At 43.5% G+C, this 25,170-nt stretch overlaps 2 protein-coding genes across 2 annotated transcripts; one reads left to right on the top strand and one right to left on the bottom strand.

Moving 5' to 3' along the window:
* The first annotated feature begins 6,238 nt into the window (after positions 1–6,238).
* sp8a (sp8 transcription factor a) lies at positions 6,239–8,236 on the top strand. Its single transcript, XM_053447460.1, is given in 4 exon segments — positions 6,239–6,292; positions 6,294–6,331; positions 6,333–6,495; positions 7,031–8,236. Coding segments are annotated over 4 exon segments (1,461 nt in total).
* A 1,190-nt stretch (positions 8,237–9,426) lies between these two features.
* itgb8 (integrin, beta 8) lies at positions 9,427–25,170 on the bottom strand. Its single transcript, XM_053447544.1, has 15 exons — positions 25,086–25,170; positions 24,147–24,232; positions 21,865–22,036; positions 21,655–21,761; positions 20,685–20,824; positions 20,133–20,298; positions 18,796–18,954; positions 18,364–18,459; positions 17,793–17,885; positions 16,564–16,704; positions 14,950–15,349; positions 14,580–14,802; positions 14,376–14,479; positions 12,734–12,900; positions 9,427–11,352 (listed from the first exon to the last, which is right to left on the bottom strand). Exons 1-15 carry the CDS (start codon positions 25,168–25,170, stop codon positions 11,224–11,226), a joined length of 2,268 nt encoding a protein of 755 aa, XP_053303519.1. The 3' UTR covers positions 9,427–11,223.

Here is a 25,170-nt window from a genome sequence, read left to right as displayed (position 1 = left end):
AAAATCTTACAGACGCCGGCTGTTTGAGGCGCTCTGATGGGTCTGGTGTTCTGATATGACTCGAGACTGTCCGGGCACTGTGTTGGATGCCCATTGTTTTTCTGATTGATTCCTTTCTTTGCTTTCTAAATAAATACTTGATTGAACAAACCGAGTTCGGCTCATCTTCTCATATTTAGGATAAATAACCACACAACGACAAATTTGTACGGAAATTGTATACAGACGCCGAGACATTTAGCAAGACATGTGAAAATCCTTTTTTCTGCAAAATAAAAACAACTTGTAATCGACATTTCGTGTACTGTTGTTCCATAAGATTAAATTGTAGACTCTGCCATTTGTTTGTTCAAGCAAAACTACTGCACCGATTTCCATGTAGTTTTGTGGAGGGATGGGGCCCGACGCAAAGGATTTTGGTGCCGACCTGGATCAAGGGGAGGCAAAAAAAAATTCCGGGACTGATATTTATGTGTGTGTGATTTGCAGATCCAATTAAAAATCCAGATCGAATCAATTTCAATGTGATTTCTTAAGGCGCCTCTTGGACATTGGTGCAGGTTCGCGTTCTACTGAGAGCCATTCCAGTTTGGTAATGGACTTTGAATGGAAGTTTCTACACACGTACAACAATAGCCTAATAGTCTGTGATTGAATTTGAAAGTAAACAAACAATATTATAAAACAATTCCTGTGTTGAACGGCAGAAGAAAGAACAACAAAGGACATGGTTTGCCAAACTAGTGTGATATAACATTTGACTGTTAAAACTCTGACATGGCCTTTAAATGATTTTGTTGTGGATCGGAGAAGATAATAACGATATAGACAACCTCCGATTAAACACGGAGAGAGCAGGTAGAAGGAGAAAAGAGGGAAGAGGGAGGAGACGGGAGTTGATGATTTGAAAAAAAAGGGATGTACTGTGAACCAACCTGTTACCACTCGTCATGTGAAAAATGAAATGATTGGGGGAGAACACATTAGTGTATGGAGGTGAGGAATAGAGGTCGACAGTGAGGGTCCCATAGTGTAATGTCAATGGGCACAAACTGTGTGATGTAATGCTATAGAAAGAGATAATGTCACCTTCACTGCCACATGTAAGGATTTTTTTTATTGTTAAATGTTATTTAGATGTGTGTATTTTAAATATTTAGAAGACTAGATAATGCAGAGGCAACATGAGTGGATAAAATGAATCGACCTGCAATAAACACACGCACACACACAAACACACACACACACACACACACACACACACACACACACACACACACACACACACACACACACACACACACACACACACACACACAGACAGACACACACACCACTCTTTTGAAACGTCTGACCAAACGTCAACAGCATTTGAAGGAATCGATGAAGACGACTCCTTCAGAGGCATCTCGTTAATATCCTGGCACGCAGAGCGACTTCCTCGACATAAATCTGCAACTTTATTGTCAGTAGTTAACAGAGACAAGACGAAAGTTGATGGCGCGGCGGAGAAACTCATAACGCAAGCAGCTTTGGTGAGGATGCTTGTTAAAAAGATGCTATTTTGCAGCTCAGTGTGTGTGTGCGTGTGTGTGTGTGTGTGTGTGTGTGTGTGCGTGTGTGCCAGGGTTGGGGGGGGGGCACAGAATGAGAGCTTTTCATCCACTCCAGTTACTAATCATGGCCTCATTCTCTCTCACCCTGCATAATTCTCTCCTTCACCGCCTTTATAAATCTCTCTCCACTCCCCTCCTCTTCCTCTCTTTCTGAGGGCAGAGACAGCAGATGTGTTGGCAGGTTAAATGACCTCTGTGATGTATGACTTAACAAACCGCGGGCATCCATCAACCCAAACCTACGTGTGTGTGTGGGGGTGTGTTTGTGTGTGTGTGTGTGTGTGAGTGTGTAACAAAGAGACGCTACTCATAAAGTGCAATTTCAATTTACCCTCAGCTCAAACTTGCGTCTCACACACAGCAGAGGCCTCCCCTCTCCTCACCTATGAAGCAGTCCTCCCCCACTCATCATTTCCCTTCATTTTTATGAATGAGTGTGTCTCCTGGAACATGTAGATGTGGTGTATGCATGAATGTGAATGAAGCACCACCACAGACTAATTACTTAATCCATGTTTCTGCTGCATAGAAACACAGACGGGAGATGCCCTCTCTGACCCCTGTATGTGTGTATGTGTGAATCTGAAGCTCTCATTGATGAAAAATATGCATCTGTATGCAACAGCATCAGCCATGTGACCACCCCTTTGTTCTGCTTTGTTTTACTAGTATATCCCTGCACTCGTCTGTGATTGTACTATCTGATTTGATAGAATAAAACGATTCCCCAGGGAGCACAAGATACAAACTGTTACAGACGACAGGCGATGGACAAAAAGTGAGCCAAGGAGGATTTGTTTCCACCCCTGTCTGGTGGTGGAGGAATGGGACATGGGCCAAGAAAGAACCCGTAAATCTTTGCATAGATCCAGGATTTTCTTTTCACCTTCGTAAACATTCCAAGGAAATTTCATGGACTTTGATTTTTTTTTTTTAATACAGGCAAATTTAGAGTAAAGAAATCTATGAGTGATGACTTAAGTGGACTGTTGGGCCTTGCCGGAGGTATGTGCTCTGCCATCCGGTTAATTCTGAAACGGCAAACGAAGGAGGAATCTTGTAAAATCGCTTGTTAGAGTTTGTTTAATTTTTGTCTATCACTTTTCTGACTCTGCTGCCACAGTCGTCCATCTGTGGCGCGCTGACAGACGGCGGACGTGCCCCCCCCCCCTCCTCACAGTAATTACAGGAAGCCGAGGAGGAGCTGCTCCAGGCACATCCTGGCACACAGCTCACCTGGAAAACAAGTTCACCTTTGGGTGAATCTTCTCTGCCGAGTGCTCCTTACGTACCAAGTTGATGGACAGGCTGTAGATAGCTTGATTTTGCTCTGTTACAGTGGATCCAGTGGTGACTATTATTTTGTTGTCCATCTATATCTTTCCTTTTGGACAAATGTATTAATTCCAAACTCCAAAATATGACTAAATACACCAATTCTTTGTTCAAACTGAGCTGCTGGACAGTGAAGAAGATGATTATTCAAGTTTTTGTTTTGTAATGAATAATGATCAATAGCATCAATATTACACCAATATTATTAATTCATACAACAATGACATTAATTGAGTAATGGCTTTTTAAATTCAGGGTTAACCTTTCTAAAAATGAATCAGGACTGGGGTCATTTTCAGACTCAAGCTCAACCTTTTTAGAGAGGGATGAGTCATGTTGTCAGGAAAGTGCTGGTGCTTTTTTTATGCCAATTAATTGTGTCGTCTTTTATAAAGTATCATATGCCCTGCATTGCCTGTGACTTGTGCCATGTTTTAATGTATTCTCTTGTGTCATATGCTACTACTTGTGTATATTTAAGTTTAACCTCCAAATTCAATTAATTTAATATAATCCTTTTATAAATTTATTAGTTAATTTATTAATTTATAGATAAGGATGTAAGATGTAACTTGAACATGAATCTTTATACTAACTATATCTGAATTGTCACAGATTCACAGAAAGACGGCACAGGATCTTCAACCTATTTGCTTTTTTCCCTTCTTTTTTCACAAATGGATGGTTGTAATGAATGTATGTCCAGCCGCTCGTCTTTTGACTTTTGTGATTCTCCCACTAATTGTCTCAGCGGGGGGAAGCTGACCAAGATGGCTGCGCTGCCCTCTGGATCACTGCGACTATCACTGCAGCAACAAAAGAGGGGATGAGGAAAACAGCGAGGAGAAATAAAACACTTCACCCACCCCTTTCCCAGAGAAGTGCCAGATCTTTATTTCAGTCCTTTCTTTCCACTCTCTTCTGTCTCAGTGCCCACAAAGTGATTGGAAAGCACACGACAATCTTTTTTGTTGTCGTTCGATGGCGCGTGATAATGTGGTCATTATCATCGCTAAGGGAACAGGTTGGGGCTCAGACAGGGTTTCATTGGGGGTCTTTAAAGAACACACACACACACACACACACACACACACACACACACACACACACATATATATAAACACACACACACACACTCACACTTTCAGTGTGGGAAAAGAATGCTTCTAAAAGAGGGACAGCTGTTTGGGTGGCTCGGGAGGATGGCGATCAGGTTAAGGGGATGATGGCCTACTGTAGACTCCACCTGTGCATTCAGCCAAGCCTGAGGCTGTGGGGGGGAAACAGGGCTCAGCGTGGGAGTGTGTGCTGTGGCCGTGTATTAGTGTTTGTGGGCTGTCCATACACTAATACACAGATTTGCAGACAATGCGATTTTTTCAAGTGAACACTCACAACTGACTTCTTCAAAATCCCCAAACGCAAACTACAGTGGACAGTCCTTACAAGAGCAGAAAGTACGAGGCAGTGGAGTTGACTTGAAGACATTACAAGTTTCAAAGAGCAGACAGAAATTCAAGCTCTCTGCTGGAGTGAACCATTTGTCTTTGCGCAGCATCACCAAAATTAATCTTGCCCACTATCAATCACATGGTGTGAATGCTGGGTAGGAATGTGATTAACTTTTCTGTGTGTGTGTGTGTGTGTGCGTGTGTGCGTCAGCTGATTTCATTCCAGCTGCTCATAGAACAAGAGAGACGAGGGAAGGACAGGGAGGCAGTTAATACCAAACAAATGAGTGAAACTGATTAAATCTTGCTGTTTTATTAAATTTGAAATTCAAATGAAATGCTCCCTCTGCATGTGCTTTTGATCATAGGCTGGCGTGAGAGGCCGCGGATAATTCTGGGTAATATCCAGGGCCTGCGTCACTGTATTGGGTAACCATCCGTGGCTTGAAAAGGATTGGTACTATTTACATCTTCACACCCAAGTTATTAAAGTTGTTCCTCGCAGATTATAGTCTGAGTCCGAGCTCGGTTTAAATGATTTAACTGCTCCGTTTAAATGATTTGCAAAGTTGAAAAACAGGACAGGAAGAGGCGTTTTTGTTTTTTAAAGACAACATTTGTTTTCAGCTGAATGAGATGGAATTGCAGAGGCAGGGGTGGTAGTTTCCTCCCTCTCCTCCCCCAGGGCTGACTGGATACGCCCCAGGGACAGGATGGGACGGACGGGGCCGGCCTCTCATTCATCAGCCTCTCCCTCTGCACGGCTTCAAAACATCACTGAAAACAACAGCCTGTGGATCTGAGACAAAGTGTTTCTGTCCGACCCATCAGGCCGGGTCGCTTGAGACTGTCAAGACCCTGAAGCACCTTTACTGAAAAACCCATTAACTTAAAGCAAGTGCTGGAAGAAGTATTTAGATCCTTTTCTATTCTTTCTGATGTTTCTGGATTAATATTCCTGCTGAATTTTACTGCTGCTGGTTTTTAAGGGTTGAGGTCATTTGAAATACTTTATACACTGTTGAAGTATAAATCCAAAGCAAAGCATCAAATTCTCAACGTCTGTGAGAACTATGTTCAAAAGTTCTTACTTTTCATAAATTCAGAAAATCTGCCTGTTTTCAGTTCTGTGATGATGCAATTTCTACCTGATGCAATAATCTTTTATAATAATTATCTCAACACATCAAAGGAACACGTCAGCCTTCACCTCAACTTCAACACATCCGGAGATACATGGTTTACGTGGTAAAGCTGTCAGATATGTGTGGAGTAAAAGGTTCAATATCTCCCGCTGAGGTATAGTGGAGAGGAAGTAGAATTTTGCATTAATGCCAATACTAATGTTAAGTACAAGGACCTCAAATATGTACTTAGTCACTCTAGTTGAGTTACCAGCACTGATTCAAACTGTCCGTGTCCCTCAGTGTTGTAGCTGTTGATTTGTTTCGAATTTTGTTGGATAAATTGTAGGTGACACAGTTTGATTATTATTTCACTCTTTAGTTTTTAATGTATTTATTCAACTTCTTATTTGTTTTTTCTTTTTATGTATCTCCCTTATTTTAGCTGGACAATACTTCGGCCATCGTCTGTATTTATGTTGTTATTTATATGAACGGTTTTCATGGAATGTGTATATGGGTATTGTTTTGTAAAGTTGTATTAGATAACACTGAACTGAACTAAACTAAACATCTGTTGTTTTTAAACTAACTCTGCGAATAAGTTGACTTCGATAGAAAATAAAACAATAGGTTCTCCCAACAGCAGTTCACAGGAAATCCCACATCGTCTGCCCTCGCGAGATTTCGCTTTTATAATTTACGAGCGTAAATGTTCTCGGACAGTCCGAGCTGTACTCTGATTCGTCCTCAGGTTCTCAGCGGACACTTCAGAGACACGAGGAAACTACAACTACTACAGCAGTGACAGAGAAACACACACTCGCACACACTTTTCATCGCAGACAGTCGCTGCGAGCAGAGCACACACACTCGCTCACACACATACTCCCTCTCCTCCTACCACCACAACACACACACTCAGCAGAAGACAGCACAACACGGACCATGGCTGCCACACTGCTCCGGGTAAGTTTATACTTATTGGTTTCAGTATATTTTTACCAAGAAATTGCTAAATCTTTTCGTTTAATTTGGGTTTGATATCTTACCAGAGCTCAGTGTGTCGTATAGTTATATTGATACTTTGCGGTATTTCCCCACCTTGGTGTCCCTGTAACAATAATATTAACAGTATATAATAATAAACTGACAATATCCATTTTCTTCAGTCATAATAAAGTTCTGCAGTTGTTTTCGTCAAATATTTGCTCTTGGATGTGGTTTAAATGAAAGAGTTGATTAGGTTTAAAACATGTTTACTGTCACTGTATTCATCTAATGGAGGAAAGTGAGATCCATTTGATTTATATTCGTACATGAGAAAGTTTACCTGCTGCAGTGGTGTGCTGTTTTGTAGACGAGTGAGGCAAAAAGATTGAAAAGCGTATAGCAACAGATGACCAGGGTATCTTTGTACGACATCTTTGTGCGTAATTACGCACAGCATGTTTTCGCCGGGTCTCTGGAGTGACAGGTGTCCATATGTGTGCGTTTCCCTCAGGAGGAGCCTCGGCTGGGCAGCACCCCCCTTGCCATGCTGGCCGCCACCTGCAGCAGGATCGGTGAGACCGGACCCTCCTGCTCCCCTGCTCTCTCCGACGGAGCCACGGGACTCGCAAGGGGCTTTCACTCATGGAGAGGCGGCGCCCCGGGCATGTGCCTCGCTTCGCTCGGGGTTCCCTCTGGGACCCCCAGGAGCAGCGGGCCCGGACTGACGGAGACCTCCAGCGCTTTTTCGGTGACCACTACCAACTCTCCGTTTGGAAACGATTTGTCGATGTACCAGCCCACTGTGCCGTCAGACAGCAATATACACGATCCAACTCATGCGCAGCGGTCTATGTTTCTCACCAAGTTCCCCTCCTCGGTTGAGGGCATTACCGGGATATATCCGAGGATGCACGCACACCCCTATGAGTCTTGGTTCAAACCGGTGGGAGAGGTCGGTAACGGATCATCTGCTTGGTGGGATATGGGTACCGGCTGGGTTGACGCACAGCCACCTGCCCGGTTGCCCTCACCTCTGAGCGGCTACAGCACTGACTACAGCTTCAGCCCCGGTGCTCCTCAGCATCTGCTCCCCTCGACACAGCACCTGTTTGACGGATTCAGGCCTCCAGTTCATGGTCCCTACACCGAATCCACGACCACAGGGGCCTTAACAGGATCACCTGCCGTCTCTCTGCCCGCGTCGTCCCGCTCCTCCTCACGACGCTACTCCGGCAGAGCCACATGTGACTGCCCGAACTGTCAGGAGGCGGATAGCCTGGGTCAGGGGGGCTCGAGCCCGCGTCGGAGGGCCCTGCACAACTGTCACATCCCCGGCTGTGGCAAAGTCTACGGCAAGACCTCCCACCTGAAGGCCCACCTGCGCTGGCACACCGGGGAGAGGCCGTTCGTCTGCAATTGGCTCTTCTGCGGGAAACGCTTCACGCGCTCGGACGAGCTCCAGCGGCATTTGCGCACGCACACCGGGGAGAAGAGGTTCGAGTGCTCGGTCTGCCGCAAACGGTTCATGCGCTCCGACCACCTGAGCAAGCACGTCAGGACGCACGGCGCGGACGGCTCGGACGACGGCGGTGACGCGGGACTCGGTAAAGTGAACAGCGACACGGACACCAGCCTGTCCGGGAGCCCGAGCCAGTCCCCCGGGCTGCCCGCGCGTGAGACTGTCCCCCCCGGTGAGGGACAGAGGCCGTTGGAATAAATCACACATACACAAATAAGTGGACATTAGATTACACTGAACCAGAGGAGCGTGATTTCCCGAACACTTACAAACAGAAATGGCACTTTATCATGAACTTCAGCTGTGGATCAACACTGTCTTTACCTCAAACATCATATTTGTAGCCTTCTTTGCAAAATAAATTTTTACCAAACAGATTTTAAATGTTGAAGATTTGTTAATTCAAATTTATTCTACAGTTATTCCCATTCAGAATAAAACAACAAGCCTGCTTTCACTTCTTTGTTTTGTTCTTGACAAACACGGTCAGACGTTTTTTAAATGTCAGCTTCAAAGCCATTCCCCTTTATGATCATTTGAAATATATATTTCGTTGATATACATTTTTATAAGTACGCTTTGCCTGTTGGTCATGACTTTAACTCCAGTCGATCAAACAGGACAATTTGGGCTCATGTAAAATTGGATGTTGGGCCTGTTGGTCAGAGGCCTGTGATTAAACGAAAGCTTTTTTGTATATTGTTATTATTAATTAAAGAATATTTTTTTTCTGAAAGTATGAATCTAAGCAGTGTTAAGCTAATGTCCATTATCCTTCTTGATTATTAAGGTGAAATTATGGAGGAATACTTGCGGCCATTAATCACACGTTAGAGAACTTTTTTTTACCTAAAGTTTTATTCAGTTTTTCTCGGGGAAATATTTGGAGTTGATTGGTTGAATTCTGGTGCCGGTTTTGACATTAATTATACAAATATTCCAATTAAATCTAGTAAATTACAACTTTAGTTTTAAGTAATAACTCTTTTGAGCTGGTGTGTAACTGAGACCTGTAAAACCTAAAAGTACCTGATCAAGGTATTGACGTGTTTTGGTGATAAAGAACCACATCACACCTCTATAACTGTAAAACCTGCAGAGTTGAATATTATTGCAAATGTTTAAATTGATCAGAATATTTATTATATATATATAATATTCTGTGTATCAGTTGTTTTAGTGTGTATCTCCACCTAGTGTTCAGTTTGGACAATTACCTTTTTTTTGTGGCCCTTTTGGTTCTTGATATTAAAGTTGAAAACAAAACTTGGCCACAACTTAAACTTTTGTATATTTAGTTGCAACCGATTAACACAAAGGCTTTAATTCAATTGAACGGACAACATTGAAAGTAAAATATATAGAAACTTACAAATGAGGCACTGTAATGAACTAAATATTTTTTGATAACAAACTTTTCATAAAGAATGAATAAATAAAATGCAACACAACATGGTGCAGAAAATCTGCAAAACACACGAAATTATTAAAAAACATCTTGCACATTTTTATTGTGACAAAATCCTTCATGTTACGCAACTACAGTCACATTATTTGACAGTAAAACTACACAGAAAAGTGCTGTTGTTACTCCAAACTGAGATGAGATGATTATTATCTTATTGCTGAATTATTCTCGGTCAGGAAGAGAGACCAGTCTTCTTAAACACAAAGAGGGATCACTACCCATTACCCAAGTAGCCTTGTCATAAAATAGCACAAATAACATATCAGAATAAAAGAGAGAAATAATAATAAAATCACAATAAATAATAATTAGTGTTCAGCTATTGCTGTAAACAGGTTTACGTTAAATAAAAAAGAACAGGATTGGGGGAAGCAAAAGTCTCAGAAGATGCCATTCAACTGGCATTGTGGATCCAGAGGATCTAGTGCATGAGGAGTGTGAGAAGAGAATGTCCACCTCTGTACCTTTACGGCTGATTTGTACCTTTGCCCAGGAGCTGCTCTCAGCCTCTAAACATATTTACAGCTCTGGATAGTGATGATCAGCAGATGCATGCACACGTTTCTGTCGATGTTACAGAGGTCGAATGTTCAGTCATTTGATGATACACTTACCACCAGTATTTAACATATTGATTTTTAGTCCATTGTTATTCCAGTGTTGTGGTTGTGTTACATTAGCTTCGAACGCACTCGCATGCCTTCTAATGCCCAAAGAATAGCAAACAAATCATTTCAGACCCGCCATTACGGCTCTCTCGCCTTAGAGACCTCACAGTTTTCAGTAGTATAATGCAAAAACAATTGTTCAAGTGCAAGTCTAACCAGACGGTCATATGAAACAATATTGTCATACGTATATATATATATATATAAATTGATAGTGAAATGCCATAAAATAACAAACATTTTCAATGCAGTTGATCGGTTAACAAAACCAAATATATATGGACATAAAAAAACACTTTAAGAGCAGGTGTACACCACATGTGAGTCTTATCAAAGAGTCACATGTGTGCTTCAATAACAGTTTCATCATCACCCAAATCAATTCAGCAGAAGTCAGGAATGTGTCCACAGTATTATTTGAGGGGAAATTTCGTACCTCAAGCTGGCCACAAGGGGGCAGTCTAAAACAGGAAGACAGTAGAGTTGGGGGAGTTGGAGTGTCATACAGTCGAGCCTCTAAAACATGTAGTGTTTTTTACTGTAAATAGAAAGCAGAGATAGAGCACCAAAGTATCTATCTTAGCATCCCACACACACACACACACACACACACACACACACACACACACACACACACACACACACACACACACACACACACACACACACACACACACACATACACACATACACACACACACACAGCCCCATAAATTAGAGCAATAATTGCGAGATTCGTGGTTAAAAAAGTGCGAACGGATCGTCCTGTACCCTAAAGAAGGAGAAGAAGCCTCGCTGCTGCTGCTACAGAGGAAGAAGAGGTCGGGGGAATTGTGCTCGAAGTTTCATCTCCATTTCCTGAATACTGGCCTCGTTCGTCACACAGTCTAAGAGACCATGGGCAGTTTATAGTTTTTAACCATTATGAGTGTATCCACATACAGCTGGTTAAGTTTTACGAAGGTTCTGAGACAGAAGAGAAGTCTTTTAGTCCAACTCTCCTTCTAGTCTCTTGTACCTTCCCTCTGGCCGTGACCTCTGACCTCGGCCTAGTACTGCCAGGGGTCACCAAGGGGCATCTTGGGAACCTGAATGTGCATCTCCACAGGGCGGTCAGGTGGTTGGTCCCTCCTGTAGGTAACTGTCTTCTCATTGGTTGTTGGAATGTAGGACAGGTCCTGGAGGGTGACAGAAATATAACATCAGTAATAATAACACACACACACACACACAAACACACACCACACACACAGACACACACACACACACACACACACACACACACACACACACATGTACATTCTTGTCTGCATGACTTCTGAGGACCTTACATTGACTTACATTAATTTCCTGGAGACCTTAACCATAGTTACTAGTTTACCCTTACCTTAACCATAACCTTATCCTTAACCTAAACCTAAACCTATATCTAAACCCAATCTTAACCTAACCTGAAAACATGTCTTAGGACATTTTATGATTTACGTTATGAGGACTTGATTTTTGAAGACAATCCCCCCCGAATGTGACTCACAACATTAGTAGCACCTGGACCACCAACACACACACTAAGTTTAGTAATGCTTTTTTATAACCTTGGGGACTCATGAAACATAACAATCTATGAAAACCTATAGTCCGTGAAGACAGAGTCCTACAATAAACCCATAATGCAACTTAATGGCACATTTTCACAAAGCTGCATTTATGTGAGACGGAGGGGGAGTTGGAAAAGGTTTCTCTGTTTGTAATGTCATCATATGACAAATCGAGGTGGTTGTACAATAGCATGATGGTCTTGTGAGAACCAAAAATACTGCGCACTGACAATGCAATAAGTATATCCATTACATTCAGTGTTAAAAACCCGATGCACAAACCAGGGTTACAAAGTGGCTTTCAGTTGGAGATAAATATTGTTTTCAGACAACTGTCTTTGCAGGTGTTGTCGTCACAGAGACTTGTACTTCATATTTAGTGTATTTCCTAAACATTCAACCTAAGAAATAGATGGTGATCGTTTGTTACATTGTGTGATCCCTGAGTGAGGAGTTTTACAACTTCCAGTTCAAGTCAATTATGAGGCACATGTTCCCCTGAGAGTGTAACGTACAGTGGAAACACAATGACCAGTCTATGATCTGTGGGCTCATTAAGATGATCTGCAGGGAACAATAACTGAGGAGTTTCCACTTAAAACACTTAAAAACACTACAAACTAGTTTAGGCACACACGTCTCCAGAAAGCTTGCTCTTGTTCAAATTTCCATTTTCTCCTTCTTCTCAAAGGTGCTGTACATCATTGTAAAGTCACAAATCTGGAGGCTGGAGACGGTGAGCTGGGATTTGAGAGGAAATGTGAAATACAGCTGTACCAAGAACAGCACTCTCAGATTTCTCCCTCCTGTTTTAGCAGAGAGTTCACTTTGGGGAAACTATCCAAAGAATTTAGAGGGTCCCTCAAGCATCTGAGGGCTCCACGGGCTTCACCCAGCGCCTCATTAAAACCCTGCAGAGCTGAAGACCCCCTCCAGTGTTTCCTGACTTTTGAGAGCTAACCTTTCCAGTGCAGTGATAAACTCTGTCCTCAACAGTGCCCCCTGGTGACCAGCCACGTTTTCTTTGTAGAAGCAAGCGGGAGACGGCCACCACCACCAGCCCACAGAGCAACGTCAGTGCACACACGCTGAGGAACGTTCCCACCAACCGGCCGTTGCTCGTACACTCTGCGAAGACAAACATTATTAAGGTCGTTAGGAATATGAACACACAGACACAAATTAAAATACACACTCAAATATGCTTATATTTGAAATATAAAGGATTGGTGCAGAGATTCCTTGCAAAACGTTCCATACACAAGAGCACCACACACTCAGGCTTTAATCCTCAAACGGCACGTTGAAGACAGTGAAGGACGAAGTGTTCTCCTTTACTAAAAATATCTCTATAGACGTTGAACAGGAGCAGTGGTACAAGTGTCCAGATTTTTTAGGGTGCATACCTCCTTAAAGGCCCAACAACCCCCTCTTGAAACCACATGTACATTCTATATTCAACCACATTAGCAGTGATAATAACAACAATAGATTGATTCAATGATTTGAAAATACTCAAATCCAGTCCCTTATCCCACACAAGTAAAAGCACAGACGTCTTTAAAGTGAGTGTACTTCGATCATCAAGACCATCAAAGTGTCTGTTACATAGAAAAATGGACTCTGTATCTAATAATAACAAATTGCTACTAATGTCCTTATTAAGTAGTTAATAAAGAAGTGACAATTGATTTAGCTGGTTTGGTTGAAACTACTTTATATATAGTTTGGTGGTTAAGGCACCTGGCTTCCAACCTAGAGATCTGGCCCCCTCCTGAGGAGGACGAGATAAATGTGAGGAGCCATGAGAGGATTAACGTGCCACAGGAGACAAAATAAACACAATTATACATCAGCATCTGTGCTCAGTGGTTGCTGTGCCAGGGGGTGCTGTGCTGGATGGTTAGCACGCTGTGTATCTGCTGGAGAGCATGTGTGGATGACGGGCCCATCGCTCCGCACAAAGAGCTCAAAGACCGCTCCGTCATTTTGTAACACGGTCACCATGGAGACCTGGCTCCCGCAGCACCCAGGAGGGGGGGGCGTGAGCAGGAAGAGAGGGTCCCGTTGGTTGTAGGGGGGCGGTGAACTAGGGGGATGTAAGGGGGCGGAGAGGGGGACAATGAGGAGTGCTGTTCCAAAAATTGGGAGGGCGGGGATGAACTGTTAAACTTGGATGTGGAATAATGTGTGTGTGTGTAACCCAGGGCATGTGTGTGTGTACTGGTGGGTTTTAAGTTGTGTGTGTGTGTGTGTGTGTGTGTGTGTGTGTGTGTGTGTGTGTGTGTGGATGCTCAAATCAAGAAAGCGAACTGGGAACTGAGGGGAAATGTAATATACAGCTGTAACACTGACAGCGGTCTTGCTGACTCAAATACACTAGAGTGCAGTAGTGCAGCAGTGGTAGCAACGGAAGTGACCTTGAATGAAAGCATGTGTGTGTGTGTGTGTTTATGTGTGTTTGTGTGTGTGTGTGTGTGTGTGTGTGTGTGTGTGTGTGTCTGTGTGTGTGTGTGTGTGTGTTACACCTGGTCTTGTGCTCATGTGAAGCTCGCTCAGACCAGTCTATGAATGTCAGATCACACTGGTTAAACTGGTTTTACCTGAAGGACTGTCCATGTAGCCACTCAGTGTTGCACAGGTGTTGTTGCAGGGTCCCGCCTCTCTCTGTGCAAGAGCCTGTGAAGAGCTGCAGCCCGAACACTTCCTGTAAGAAAGAGGCAACGCACTGTGTCACCTTCAAATACAACTATCTCTGTAAGAGCTGTCATCATGCTTTGTGGTGGGGAGCAGAAATGGACAAGTACCCGTATGATTGGCAGGTGATTTGGCAAGCAGGGCATTTCTCACAGAAGTCCCCGGAGTACCGGGGGTCGTCACACACACACTTGCCGCACACGCATTTCCCCCGCCCGCTGCATAGCAAGCCATTGGCTGATTGGCAGGTTGCTGTGGAGACCAGACAACCGCAGCTTTCACCAGTCCAACCGTCGTCACACAGACAATTACCTGAGACACACACACCCCGTCCTGAGAGGAGACAGACGGAGACGGGAGGGAGAGTGCGGATTAAAAAATGTAGACACATAGGCTACATTTTTGCCGTCATGCCAGTGCGTCATCAAAAGTGCTCAGATTAGTACTTTTTTATATCTTGACATAAGTGCGTCACCTCACCTCCACACAGAGTTCCCCCTTCATAAGGGCAGGAGAAGTCGTCCCTCTCACAGTATTTCCCGTATACTGTCCCGAGCCTGCTCTCTTCACACACACACCTCCCGCAGTCACATTCTCCCCGACCACTGCAGTCCACATCAGACCCATCAGCTCTGCAATTCGAGTTTGAATCTCCGTGGTCTGGCCTCTGCTCCTGATTGGCGCCCTCCTGGGTGCCTGTGCATGGTGATTGGTTGTCTTCGTGACAGCGCATTGTTGGTCCACAACTGCAGCGACATTTTGAGTGAATCCTAATGACAGTGGATTCATTGTAACCCAAGGGTTGAACCATGACTCGCACGTCTTCATCTTCACCATCATCAGGACACGAGCGCAGGCCGATGGTGATATTGAAGTAAACCTGAGCGGGAAGACAAAAATCTGAATAACAGCTTCTACTATTCTTGTCAATTTACAGTATGTGTATATTTTGCAGATATCAGATGGTCAAAACATTTTAGTTTGGTCCATGTCCAATCCGCTAACTCGGAGGAGACAGGATTTATATATTGTAGGGCAATCAAGAGGCTTTGGCTTCACAGTCCTGTCATCCATCTTTATACAAGTTCTATGGATTCAGAGGAAATACATAATTAAACGTTGTCTCTGTGTGGTGATCTTCAAGTGAGGTAAAAACACCAACAGAACTGTTTTAGGCCTTAAATCCTAAATCATTTAACAACCATTTAGTTTCCATTAGTTTGCGGAGAACCTAAAATAAGAGACTCATGCAAAGTTTAAAGCTGTAATTTTCCTCCGGAAACTCTTGTTGTAAATCTAAAGGAATGACATTACATACATCTGATTGCAAAATCTTAACTCTTAAATGCTCAAATCCCTGCATTAGAACAAGACTGAAACTTCAGTTGAATGGTTCTTCTGTTGATGTGGTTTACGGGGGAAATTGTGCGTGTTAAAGCTTTGAATCAGCAATTGGGCCTTTTTTCTAGATTTTTATCACAATTCTGGTAAATGTGAGTACTTTCTATAATTCACTTTAATCCATCCATGGATTAAACGGCTGCCCTCCACTCACTTTGCACAATGGACTAACTGTGGAGCAGTGATTCAGCAGCTCTGTGTTTAAGAGTCCCAAAAGGTTAAGGAGGAGAGGAGTCTCACAGGCAGTTCGGGGAGTGAACAGAGAGAAAAATTCGAGACCCAAATTTACGCCCCAAATGAGCTCCTGTGTCGTGCCGAGAAGTTTAAAGAAAGCTCTGAAGAGTATGCAGGACGTTTCAGTGGACGTCCAGCAGCTCGTTTCTAAACATAAATTTGTTTCCCCCTCATATAAGGCAAAGTAGGGATTTTAGGACGAAACAGGTCATGAAATCACGTGAAAATGTTTTCCTCTTAAATACAGCCTGTAATCCGCTCAACTCGGATTATTTACCAAATCTTGTCCGTCACGTAAAGCTCTCAGGGAAGTCTCTGTGTGTCAAAGTAATCCAATCCAACCAATAAATGTCCTCTCCGGGATCTTCACTCAAAGATTTCTGTATAAGTAAATCTGATTAACGTTAAGATAAAGTCTTACTCATTGTGTGTGTACTGAATGTATGTTTGTGTCTTTACCGTCTGGCCGGGCTGCACCCCCGAGCAGGCCTGGTCCTTGGCAGTGGACCCGTTAGGACAGAGAGGAGACACGGACACCCAGTACCTGCTGACTGCCTCGTCCTCCACTGACACTGACACCGCGACCTCTGACAAAAGCCTCTGTGAGGAGGGAGGGTGGAGAGAGACAACATGAAAGTTACAACCTGACATCCAAGAAATTATTTAAAGCCTGCAGCGTTTTATCCTGGCAGTTTACATTTTAATCTGAAGGAGCGGATAAACTGAAACTGTGATTAATTAAAGTTGTCACATGTCCCCAGAAAGCCCTCATTGTCGTGCCTTCATTCTGACATACAGCGGGGGTTTATGGGAACAAGGAGGTGGGGCCAAAAATAGCATCTTTGTATTCGTCCATGATTGGGACACATGGTTTCCACGGGGATCTGATAGCTATTATAATGCGAGCTTCTGTTCGGGCTCTGCCGCTTGTGTGTGTGTGTGTGTGTGTGTGTGTGTGTGCATGTGTGTCAGTGTGGCTGTGCACCCGGATCTGTGGATTCGGCAGATTCCCGAAGCAAACAATGGGCCGCTGTGCCCGAGGCAAGATTATAGCCTATGCTGTTGCCAACTGCACAAATGCCTCATCTCACACAAACACACACACACACACACACACACACACACACACACACACACACACACACACACACTTGCTGATGCACAGAAGGCCTTACCCGTCCTTAACCTCCTGTTCTCATCTTTGTTTGTATCATGTATCATTATCAGCTTCAGCGACTGAAAACATCTCCCATCATCTGTTTTCACAACTTCAGATTTTCAGTGGATTTAAGTTGCGTAAGTGTCTTCGAACTCTTGGATATACAGTATGAGCTGTTGTCACTTGGAGAAACATACCGGATTATCACTAATTCAGAATCGTCTTCTGCATAGAGGAATGTGCTATGAGTCCGCCTGAGAGATCAAACGAGCACCAAAGAAAACTGAGTTCATGTTGTCTCTGCAGATCAGCCGACTAATGCCTCAAAAAGTTTTGAACCCCTTACTTAGGGGACACGGCTCATGCTGTGATTCTGTGATCCTCTCGCCAACCTTTTGCTAGTCCTTGTCTCTCTCTTTGTTGTCTCAAGGTATACTATTCTTTAGGAGAACTAAAGGATCTTATAGTAAGGAAGATGTTATTTTCCAAAGTTGCAGAGGAAGAGGAGAAGGGGCATAGCGCTCTGTACCTTGTATGCATCCACCACCAGCTCGATAAGGTTTGAAGCCTGGAAGATGCCTAACTTTCCCAGGTAGGAAGCAGGGAGCAGACGCACCAACTCCTAGAGAAGGAGAGGGAGATGAGGGTAAAGAAATTAGTTGATGGCTTTACATTAAGTCCTCATAACAGTGAAAGAACAAAACACCACAGCAGCGGTTGTTTATATTATTCATATAGTTATATTTGATCCTGAAGGAGAGAGGTGAAAATGCCGAATGGAGACTGTATTTAGAGATGGACGAAATGACAGCTCCCCAAAAGTGAAGCCAAAGCATCTCAATTGCCACCTGGTGGCTGGCTGAAGTATAGGTCCTAAACCCTGCCTCCCTCATGCTAACAGATGAGACATGGATCAAACTAATGTCAAAATACATGTCCAATAGAATCATTTTAGGGAGGTCTTAGACTATAATCTGATGTGTTTGGTATAAAAACAAGCTGAAACGTCATGCCAGATGCCAGCATTTGTGTCTGGGATAGTTTTGGCTTCATGTCTGGATAGGAGGAAGAAGAGGAGACGCATGTGTAGGAGACATTACCTCGTACCACTGGTACTGCTGCTTCTCAACAGCAAAGATGGAGTAGATATAGTTTTCAAGCAGCTTATCGGACAACTGACCAACGCTGGGATGGTCCTGCGAAAGACAAACCAATAAACTGAAATACAACTGAAACGTCTCTTCAAGTTGAATTTACTGTATTAAGGTATATCACCTGAAAGTGTTAAAATCAAAGTCCACAAAACCAATTTCCCTTCAGAAATGTACACAGTGTATGTAGTTGTGTGATCAGGTGAGCATCAAGAAGTACTGTGCATATATCTGAGGGTTTCAACAACTAAAAACCCAAGTAAACCAACAATAAGTGATCCTCCCTCCACTTCTTCACTGACTGTGTCTGCTTTACACATTCCTCAGTCCTCAGTGTAGCTTTCCTAACCCTGACTCCTCAGCCCTGACAGGTCCGCTCACCATCCTGGTGCTCCCTGTGTAGACGTTGTTCTCCAGGTGACACAGGCCATCGTGAGGGGTGACAATCCCTGCCAGCCGGCTGTCCAGGGCCAGGTGAGATGGCTGGTCCGTCATCAGGAGCAACAGACGCTTGGCCTCTGGTCGCCAACCTACCGCCCGCTGTAAAGGAGAAGCAGAAAGAAAAGAAGTCATGTCATTTTATGTTTAGCAGTGCATTTAAAACTCCTGAAGCTTAATAAAACCCATTAGCTCTACACCTTCCATCCTCTTTTTCGTGGCTGGGATCTATCAAAAGGCTGATATTTCTCCGCCCCTGCTCTTTGCCTTCCCACCTTCTGCCCCTGAAGAGGCTTTTCTAACTACTGAGCTCCACCCGCAAGTTGACAGTATCGGTTTCTTATAAAACGTTGACTTTCTCTGACAAAGCGAATCCATAGCTCTGGTGAACTTTGAGCTGCGATGTTGGCTTATTCGGATTCATGTATCAGTGAGCGATCTTGATTTTCTCCAAAGAGAGTCTTAAACCGCTGAAACATACTTATATCGTAATCAAACCAGACATGATGACAAATCGACGTCTCTTTTCTGCTTTTACGAGACGGGTTTTACAAATCACGTCATCTTTTATTCCCACACATCGCTCATGCTAGACTCACACAAGCTGATGTGGAAAATACTGTTTGTGCGCAGTTCGTAATTAAAACAGTTTACACATGTGGTAATAAAGTTCACATTAAAACATATTACTCATCTGATCTACATCAGTTCTCTTGGTGATCAGCTCTCTCTGTAAAGCCGGATTAAAATTAAAAGCTGATGATGTTCTTCCAACAGCCACAGAGTCTCCCGCTTTCTGTCTGTGACTCGTCACCGACCCTGTGAGAAAATTGGGTCTATGTGTGCATGTCTGTGTATTTAAGGAAACCTAGTGAGCGCAGGGGTAGGCCTGACATAATGGAGGGTCTATTTCGAGACTCATGACCACCGTGGTGTTTCCCTGCAGACTGGTTACTCAGGGCCCCCTGCATGCTGTGACTCAAAGGCCTCCAGAAGCTGAAGTATAAGCAACTGTGTGTGTGTGTGTGTGTGTGTGTGTGTGTGTGTGTGTGTGTTTCTGCCATACCCCAGAAGTGGTGTCATTAAATAGTAGGATTCTAGCTGTGCTATTGAATGCTGAGTCACCATTCTCCCAGAGAGAATGCCTCATTCACCTATGTACAGTCTTACCACCATATTTGGGCTTGACTCCCATCTTTCTTAATATATTCAAGAAACGTCTGTGTCTCTTTTGCTTGACACACCTTGGTCTTTTAAGCCTGACCTCTGAGGATACACACCTGGCAGACAGCAGCTTGCAACATAGCATCCAGCCCCCCCTCAGGTGTGTCCATGTTCCCGGAGATGCGCTGGCGTTTAATCACGCGCGTGAACTCGCTCATGTTTCCTGTCATGCTGAGGACGTGGTGGAAGCCGTGGGCCGGGCGACAGCGGATCTCATAATCACTGGTGGGAGACAGAGCGAGTCGCACAACTAAAAAAAGGATTTTAACTGCAACATTCAGGAATGCAGAGCTCCAAAACAGAGTAAGCAAATGCCAGAAGCCAGTGTGTTGTTTCAGTCTCCCAGTACAGGTCATCATCGTCATAACAGTGTTGCCCCCAACAACTGATAAGTCTCCCTGCATGAGTTACAACAAATTGGGAGCAATTATGGGAGCAGCTTGCTTAGATAAAGAAAGATAAATAATTTTCTGAGAAATTTGAGACCAGGCGTGGAAAGTGTTGAAGGTCTATTGTTCTGATGGAAAGAACATCGACAAAAAGCTCTATGGAAAAGACTAATGCTCTTTTTCCCAGCAATCGATAAACCAGCAAAGTGTGTGTCTTACCTGCAGGGGTTGTTGATCTTGGAGGGATGCACATTAATGTAAGGGGAAACGGGTTTGTCCACGAACGAGCCGAAACCAAGCCAAAGGTCCGAGGAGTGCTCAGTCATACGAAGAGACAGAGCAACGCCAACTGTCTTCAGCTGGACCGCAGGAGGGAACAGGGTGGAAAAGCCAAATAAGGGTAAAGAAAAGAAGGTGCATAGGGGGATAATAACAAAAGATCAAAATCAGATCAAACAGAATAAAGCGATTACTACAAAACTGCAACTTCATAATTTTTTTATAAATTCCTCAATTTAAGTACATTTACATTTGTCTAATCTTTTCTAATGTTTAGTCCATGTAAAATGTAGAGCGGTTGTTTCATAGCATCATAGCATACAAAGCACCCACACATCTAAACAGTAATAATGACTTGGTGACAGATCAGTGATGACTGATCTGTCACCAAGTCATTATTACTGTTTAGATGTGTGGGTGCTTTGTATAATAAGCTTTTTCCTTCAAACAAATAAGTGAAAAACTTAAACACTGAGTTGTTTATAGGAGAGAGATTTTCTCTCGTCCATTGTGTCAAAAATAATTTTTGTGTATGTAAAAGTTCTGCGAAATTAAAATTGAGGTCCTGTCCTCCACAGAAAACCCCAATGTGATGTCACACGACATCAGGATGCCATACATTTGCATATTACAAGCCTAGCGACAAGTCTGGCACGCCCCCTTAACAAAGCCAGTTAAAGCAGGCATTGATTGCCGACATTTCCTACATGCGTTGGTCAATCTGAGCAGGTCTTTATCAGGAGGGAGGCCTTAAAGACAGAGGAGCTAAAACCAAGCGTTTCAGACAGACGCTGACAAGAGGAGCTGCAGCAATGGAGAGCATGTAAGCCTAAAGTAACCCAAATTAAAACCTGAAAATGAGCTTAACAGAGGAAGATTTAAAGGAACAGCTGAGCGGTTTAACACCTACATGATCCAGGTTTTCCTGCATAGAGGCTGATACATCCACCAGGTAATATAGATCCACGGGGTAACGGTCCAGCTGCTTCACAGCCACTATGAAGCTGGCTTCAGAACCTAGACGCACACACAGATATAAAACTCACTTTGTTAAAACTGTAAATTTTACATCTGCAGGTTGAAGAGAATGTAATGATAATTGTGGTTGTCCCTCATCTACCTGGTGTGAGGGTGATGCTGATGTCGGCTGGGGACACTTGTGTGCTGCCGACAGTGGCATTGACCTCCACTTTGACCTCTGACTGCTCCATTAGCTCCGGACCACAGCCTCTTCTTAGCAGGTTCATTGGCAGGTCGCAGCGATGGCCTGGCCACAACCCATCCTGAAAGTTCTGGAGGTCACACGTGGATCATCTTTTAATATGTTGTATTTGCAGTTTTCAAATTCACAGTAACAGAAATCGTGCAAATAATAGAAAACACACTCACAAAATTGAAAACAGAGAAGAAGACACAGAACAAAACAGCAGCTGGACAGAAGTAAAGACAAGTGAACCACATTGTTCCTGATGCAGACAGATATATGACTTTTATGAACAGTAGGTTCACTCAAATATCTTGTTTTTATGTTTTGATTTGTACAATACTCACGTCTCCTTGAATCCATATTTCTATTTCAGGGTCAAAGAATTGAGTTTCATATTTCCCTGTACTGCTCCAGTAACACACATTTTTCCTCAGGTGTTTTTATTTCGTGATATTTGGATTCTGTAGAGAACGTAGAGTGCTAAACCTATTAGAAAACACACTGGTGCCTTTCACACAAACAAACACTGCATTAGTCACCATGGTTTCATTTTCCCTTTCTGTCATTTTTACAATGTTTGTATTGATTTGCAATGATGACGTAACCATTATACTTTCAATTTAGGTGACTCATCATATTAGAATATGAGAAAGGATTGTCCCGTATGTGTGCTTACTCAACTTTGTACATCTACTCCCTGTGCATCTCATCACTGAATACAAGGGAGATGAATCTAAATAAATACATTAATAATAACCTTTATTTACAGCACTTTTTAATAAATTATTTTAAATTCAGTAAAATAGTAGTAAAGCAATGGAACATGAGCAGACAAAATAGAATTATACAATAGATTAAATCATATAAATACATTAAATAGAATTGGTCTAATTGGAGTAAATAAGAGTCAAGTGGGAGATCTGGTTTTGATGGGGCACTTGGCTATTTTCTTATACAGGACATAATTTGATCGACCATGTGCTGAATAAATCTTGGGACACTACCAATGACCTCACCACCGCCTAATAGCCAGCTGCTAAGTACTAAAGTGTCATGCTTTGCAGCTTTACAGTGGATTGTCGACCTTTGGTCCTTAAGTCTGTGACAAACACTCACAAACACAATAGCTGCACATAAAAGTTGACCATTATATGAGTCTGTTTATATGTCACAGGCCTGACTGGTGTGAGTCCATTTAAAGAGTGTGACATGTGCAACAAGATGAAACAGAGAGGGAATAAAATGGGGACAATAATTGGAATTACAAACAGAAATAGCCTAAGAACAAAGCAGCAAATACGAGCTGAAAATGTAGCTGAAAATGTAACCAAATCCTGAACCTGAAAGCTTGGCTGAGTTTGATGTGTTTGTGCAAATCCCTGTGGCTATAAACTGTGAATGTCAGAAAGTTCCTGGGACTTTCCTTACACAGTTTGCCCCTTGAGCTGGCATTAAATGAAAGTGTCAGGATGTGAGCGAGCATATTGACTGCATGTGTGTGTGTGTGTGTGTGTGTGTGAGCATGTGTGTGTGAGCGTGTGTGTAAAGGGGGTTAGAGAGGTTGTGTCTGAATCCTTTCACACACCAGTGAGCACCACAGCCCTGCTTAATGATGTCAGATAAGGTTAGGGTTCATAGGGTGGGAAACCACCTGAAGTCTGTAAACACACACACACACACACACACACACACACACACACACACACACACACACACACACACACACATATATGTTGGCGGTCCTGTCTAGCCAAAAGGTTGTGTGTGTCTGCTAATGTGGGTTTGAGACGCTTTACAGCTTCTCAAGGCTAATTCAGGATGGACTTTTTATGAGACAGACACCAACAAAGCACAGACAATTGCATACAAAAACATCACAGGCGGCTGGAAATGTTCACCCACACACACAGGCACAAACACACAGACACTGGGGCAGCCACTAAGCTCAGACATACACATTATATCCACATCTGTGGACAGCATCAAAGTTTTAGTGTGTGTCATCTGAGGAATGCCGCTGAATGTCTGTCACGGTATCCACACACACACACACACACACACACACACACAAACACACACACACACACACACACACACACACACACACACACACACACACACACACACACACACACACACACACACACACACACACACACACACACACACACACACACACACACACACTTCCCTACCTCTTTGAAGCACCAGGCACACTGTGGTCCACTTCTGAGACACTCTGTGCATGTAGTGATACTAGGAGACCAGCAAGCACTGTCACCTGAAGAGAAGAGAAGAGAAGAGAAGAGAAGAGAAGAGAAGAGAAGAGAGGAGAGGAGAAGAGAAGAAATCTGTGATTAGCATATGAAAGAATGTGTGTGTGTGTCAACACTCATTAGCCATGCAGCATGGGCCCCCTGGATATTAAGACATCTCATGCACACTTTTGATGATCGAAGCACCACTTTGCATCTCACACCAGGCTCTTCAGGCCCGACATGTTTTGGGCAAACGACTGGGAGTGTGGGAACAGGTGCTTGGAGCTGTTGGAGTGGTGCAATGGATCATTTCCCACACCCACACACACACAGGGGGCATTAATCATCAATGAGTCAATCAGTGCAGGCTACATGCTGACAAATATCACAGGAGTGACTCTCCTGAATACTTTCATGCAACATTAGCAGGAAAATAATTATACTTTTCTCGAGCCATTACGGTGAGATATGGGACTAAATGTAGGACAGAGAAAGGCTGCAGGTTCCAGCATCATTAAACACCCCCCATTGACAAGCAGCTCTGACCCAATTAGCACTCCTGGCCTCTGGCAAACCCAGAGGTGAAGCATTTAGATTGTAATTATAAAAGATCAATACATGCTGAAAAGAGGATTGCAGGCTGCTATAATGGTTTCAGGGGGTTTTCGAGTCTTTGGTTAAAAAGTCCTAAACACGTGTGATCCTATACAGGCTCCTTGGGAAAAAAAATCTTTATGGATCTAAATGGTAGTCCTTTACATGGAGGGTTGGGAGAGGTATCCCTTCAGCAGGGAGCCCGGAAGAGGATGGGAGCAGATGCAGGCTAATTGCTGGGGAATGATGTCGCCTAATTGGCCCTAATGAGCCTTGACTCACCGGCACCACTGGAGGCTTGTGCGCAGACAGCGAGCACCACGCAGCCGAGCAGGAGACACCGAGGGAGCCGGAGCCAGGAAGTCAT

This window comes from Pleuronectes platessa, chromosome 18 (genome assembly GCF_947347685.1).
Source record: "Pleuronectes platessa chromosome 18, fPlePla1.1, whole genome shotgun sequence".
NCBI classification, from domain to species: Eukaryota; Metazoa; Chordata; class Actinopteri; order Pleuronectiformes; family Pleuronectidae; genus Pleuronectes; species Pleuronectes platessa.
The sequence above is the reverse complement of the archived record's forward strand: the minus strand, read 5'-3'. Positions and strand labels throughout refer to the sequence as shown.

Bases quoted from the DNA above. Each gene is read 5' to 3' on its own strand.
- itgb8 (XM_053447544.1), bottom strand. From the start codon at position 25,170: ATGACTTCCTGGCTCCGGCTCCCTCGGTGTCTCCTGCTCGGCTGCGTG. The intron at 22,037-24,146 runs GTAGGGAAGTGT...TGTGACCTCCAG, and splicing joins GTGCCTGGTGCTTCAAAGAG to AACTTTCAGGATGGGTTGTG. The intron at 12,901-14,375 runs GTAAAACCAGTT...TTGTCTTCGCAG, and splicing joins CTACATGGACAGTCCTTCAG to AGTGTACGAGCAACGGCCGG.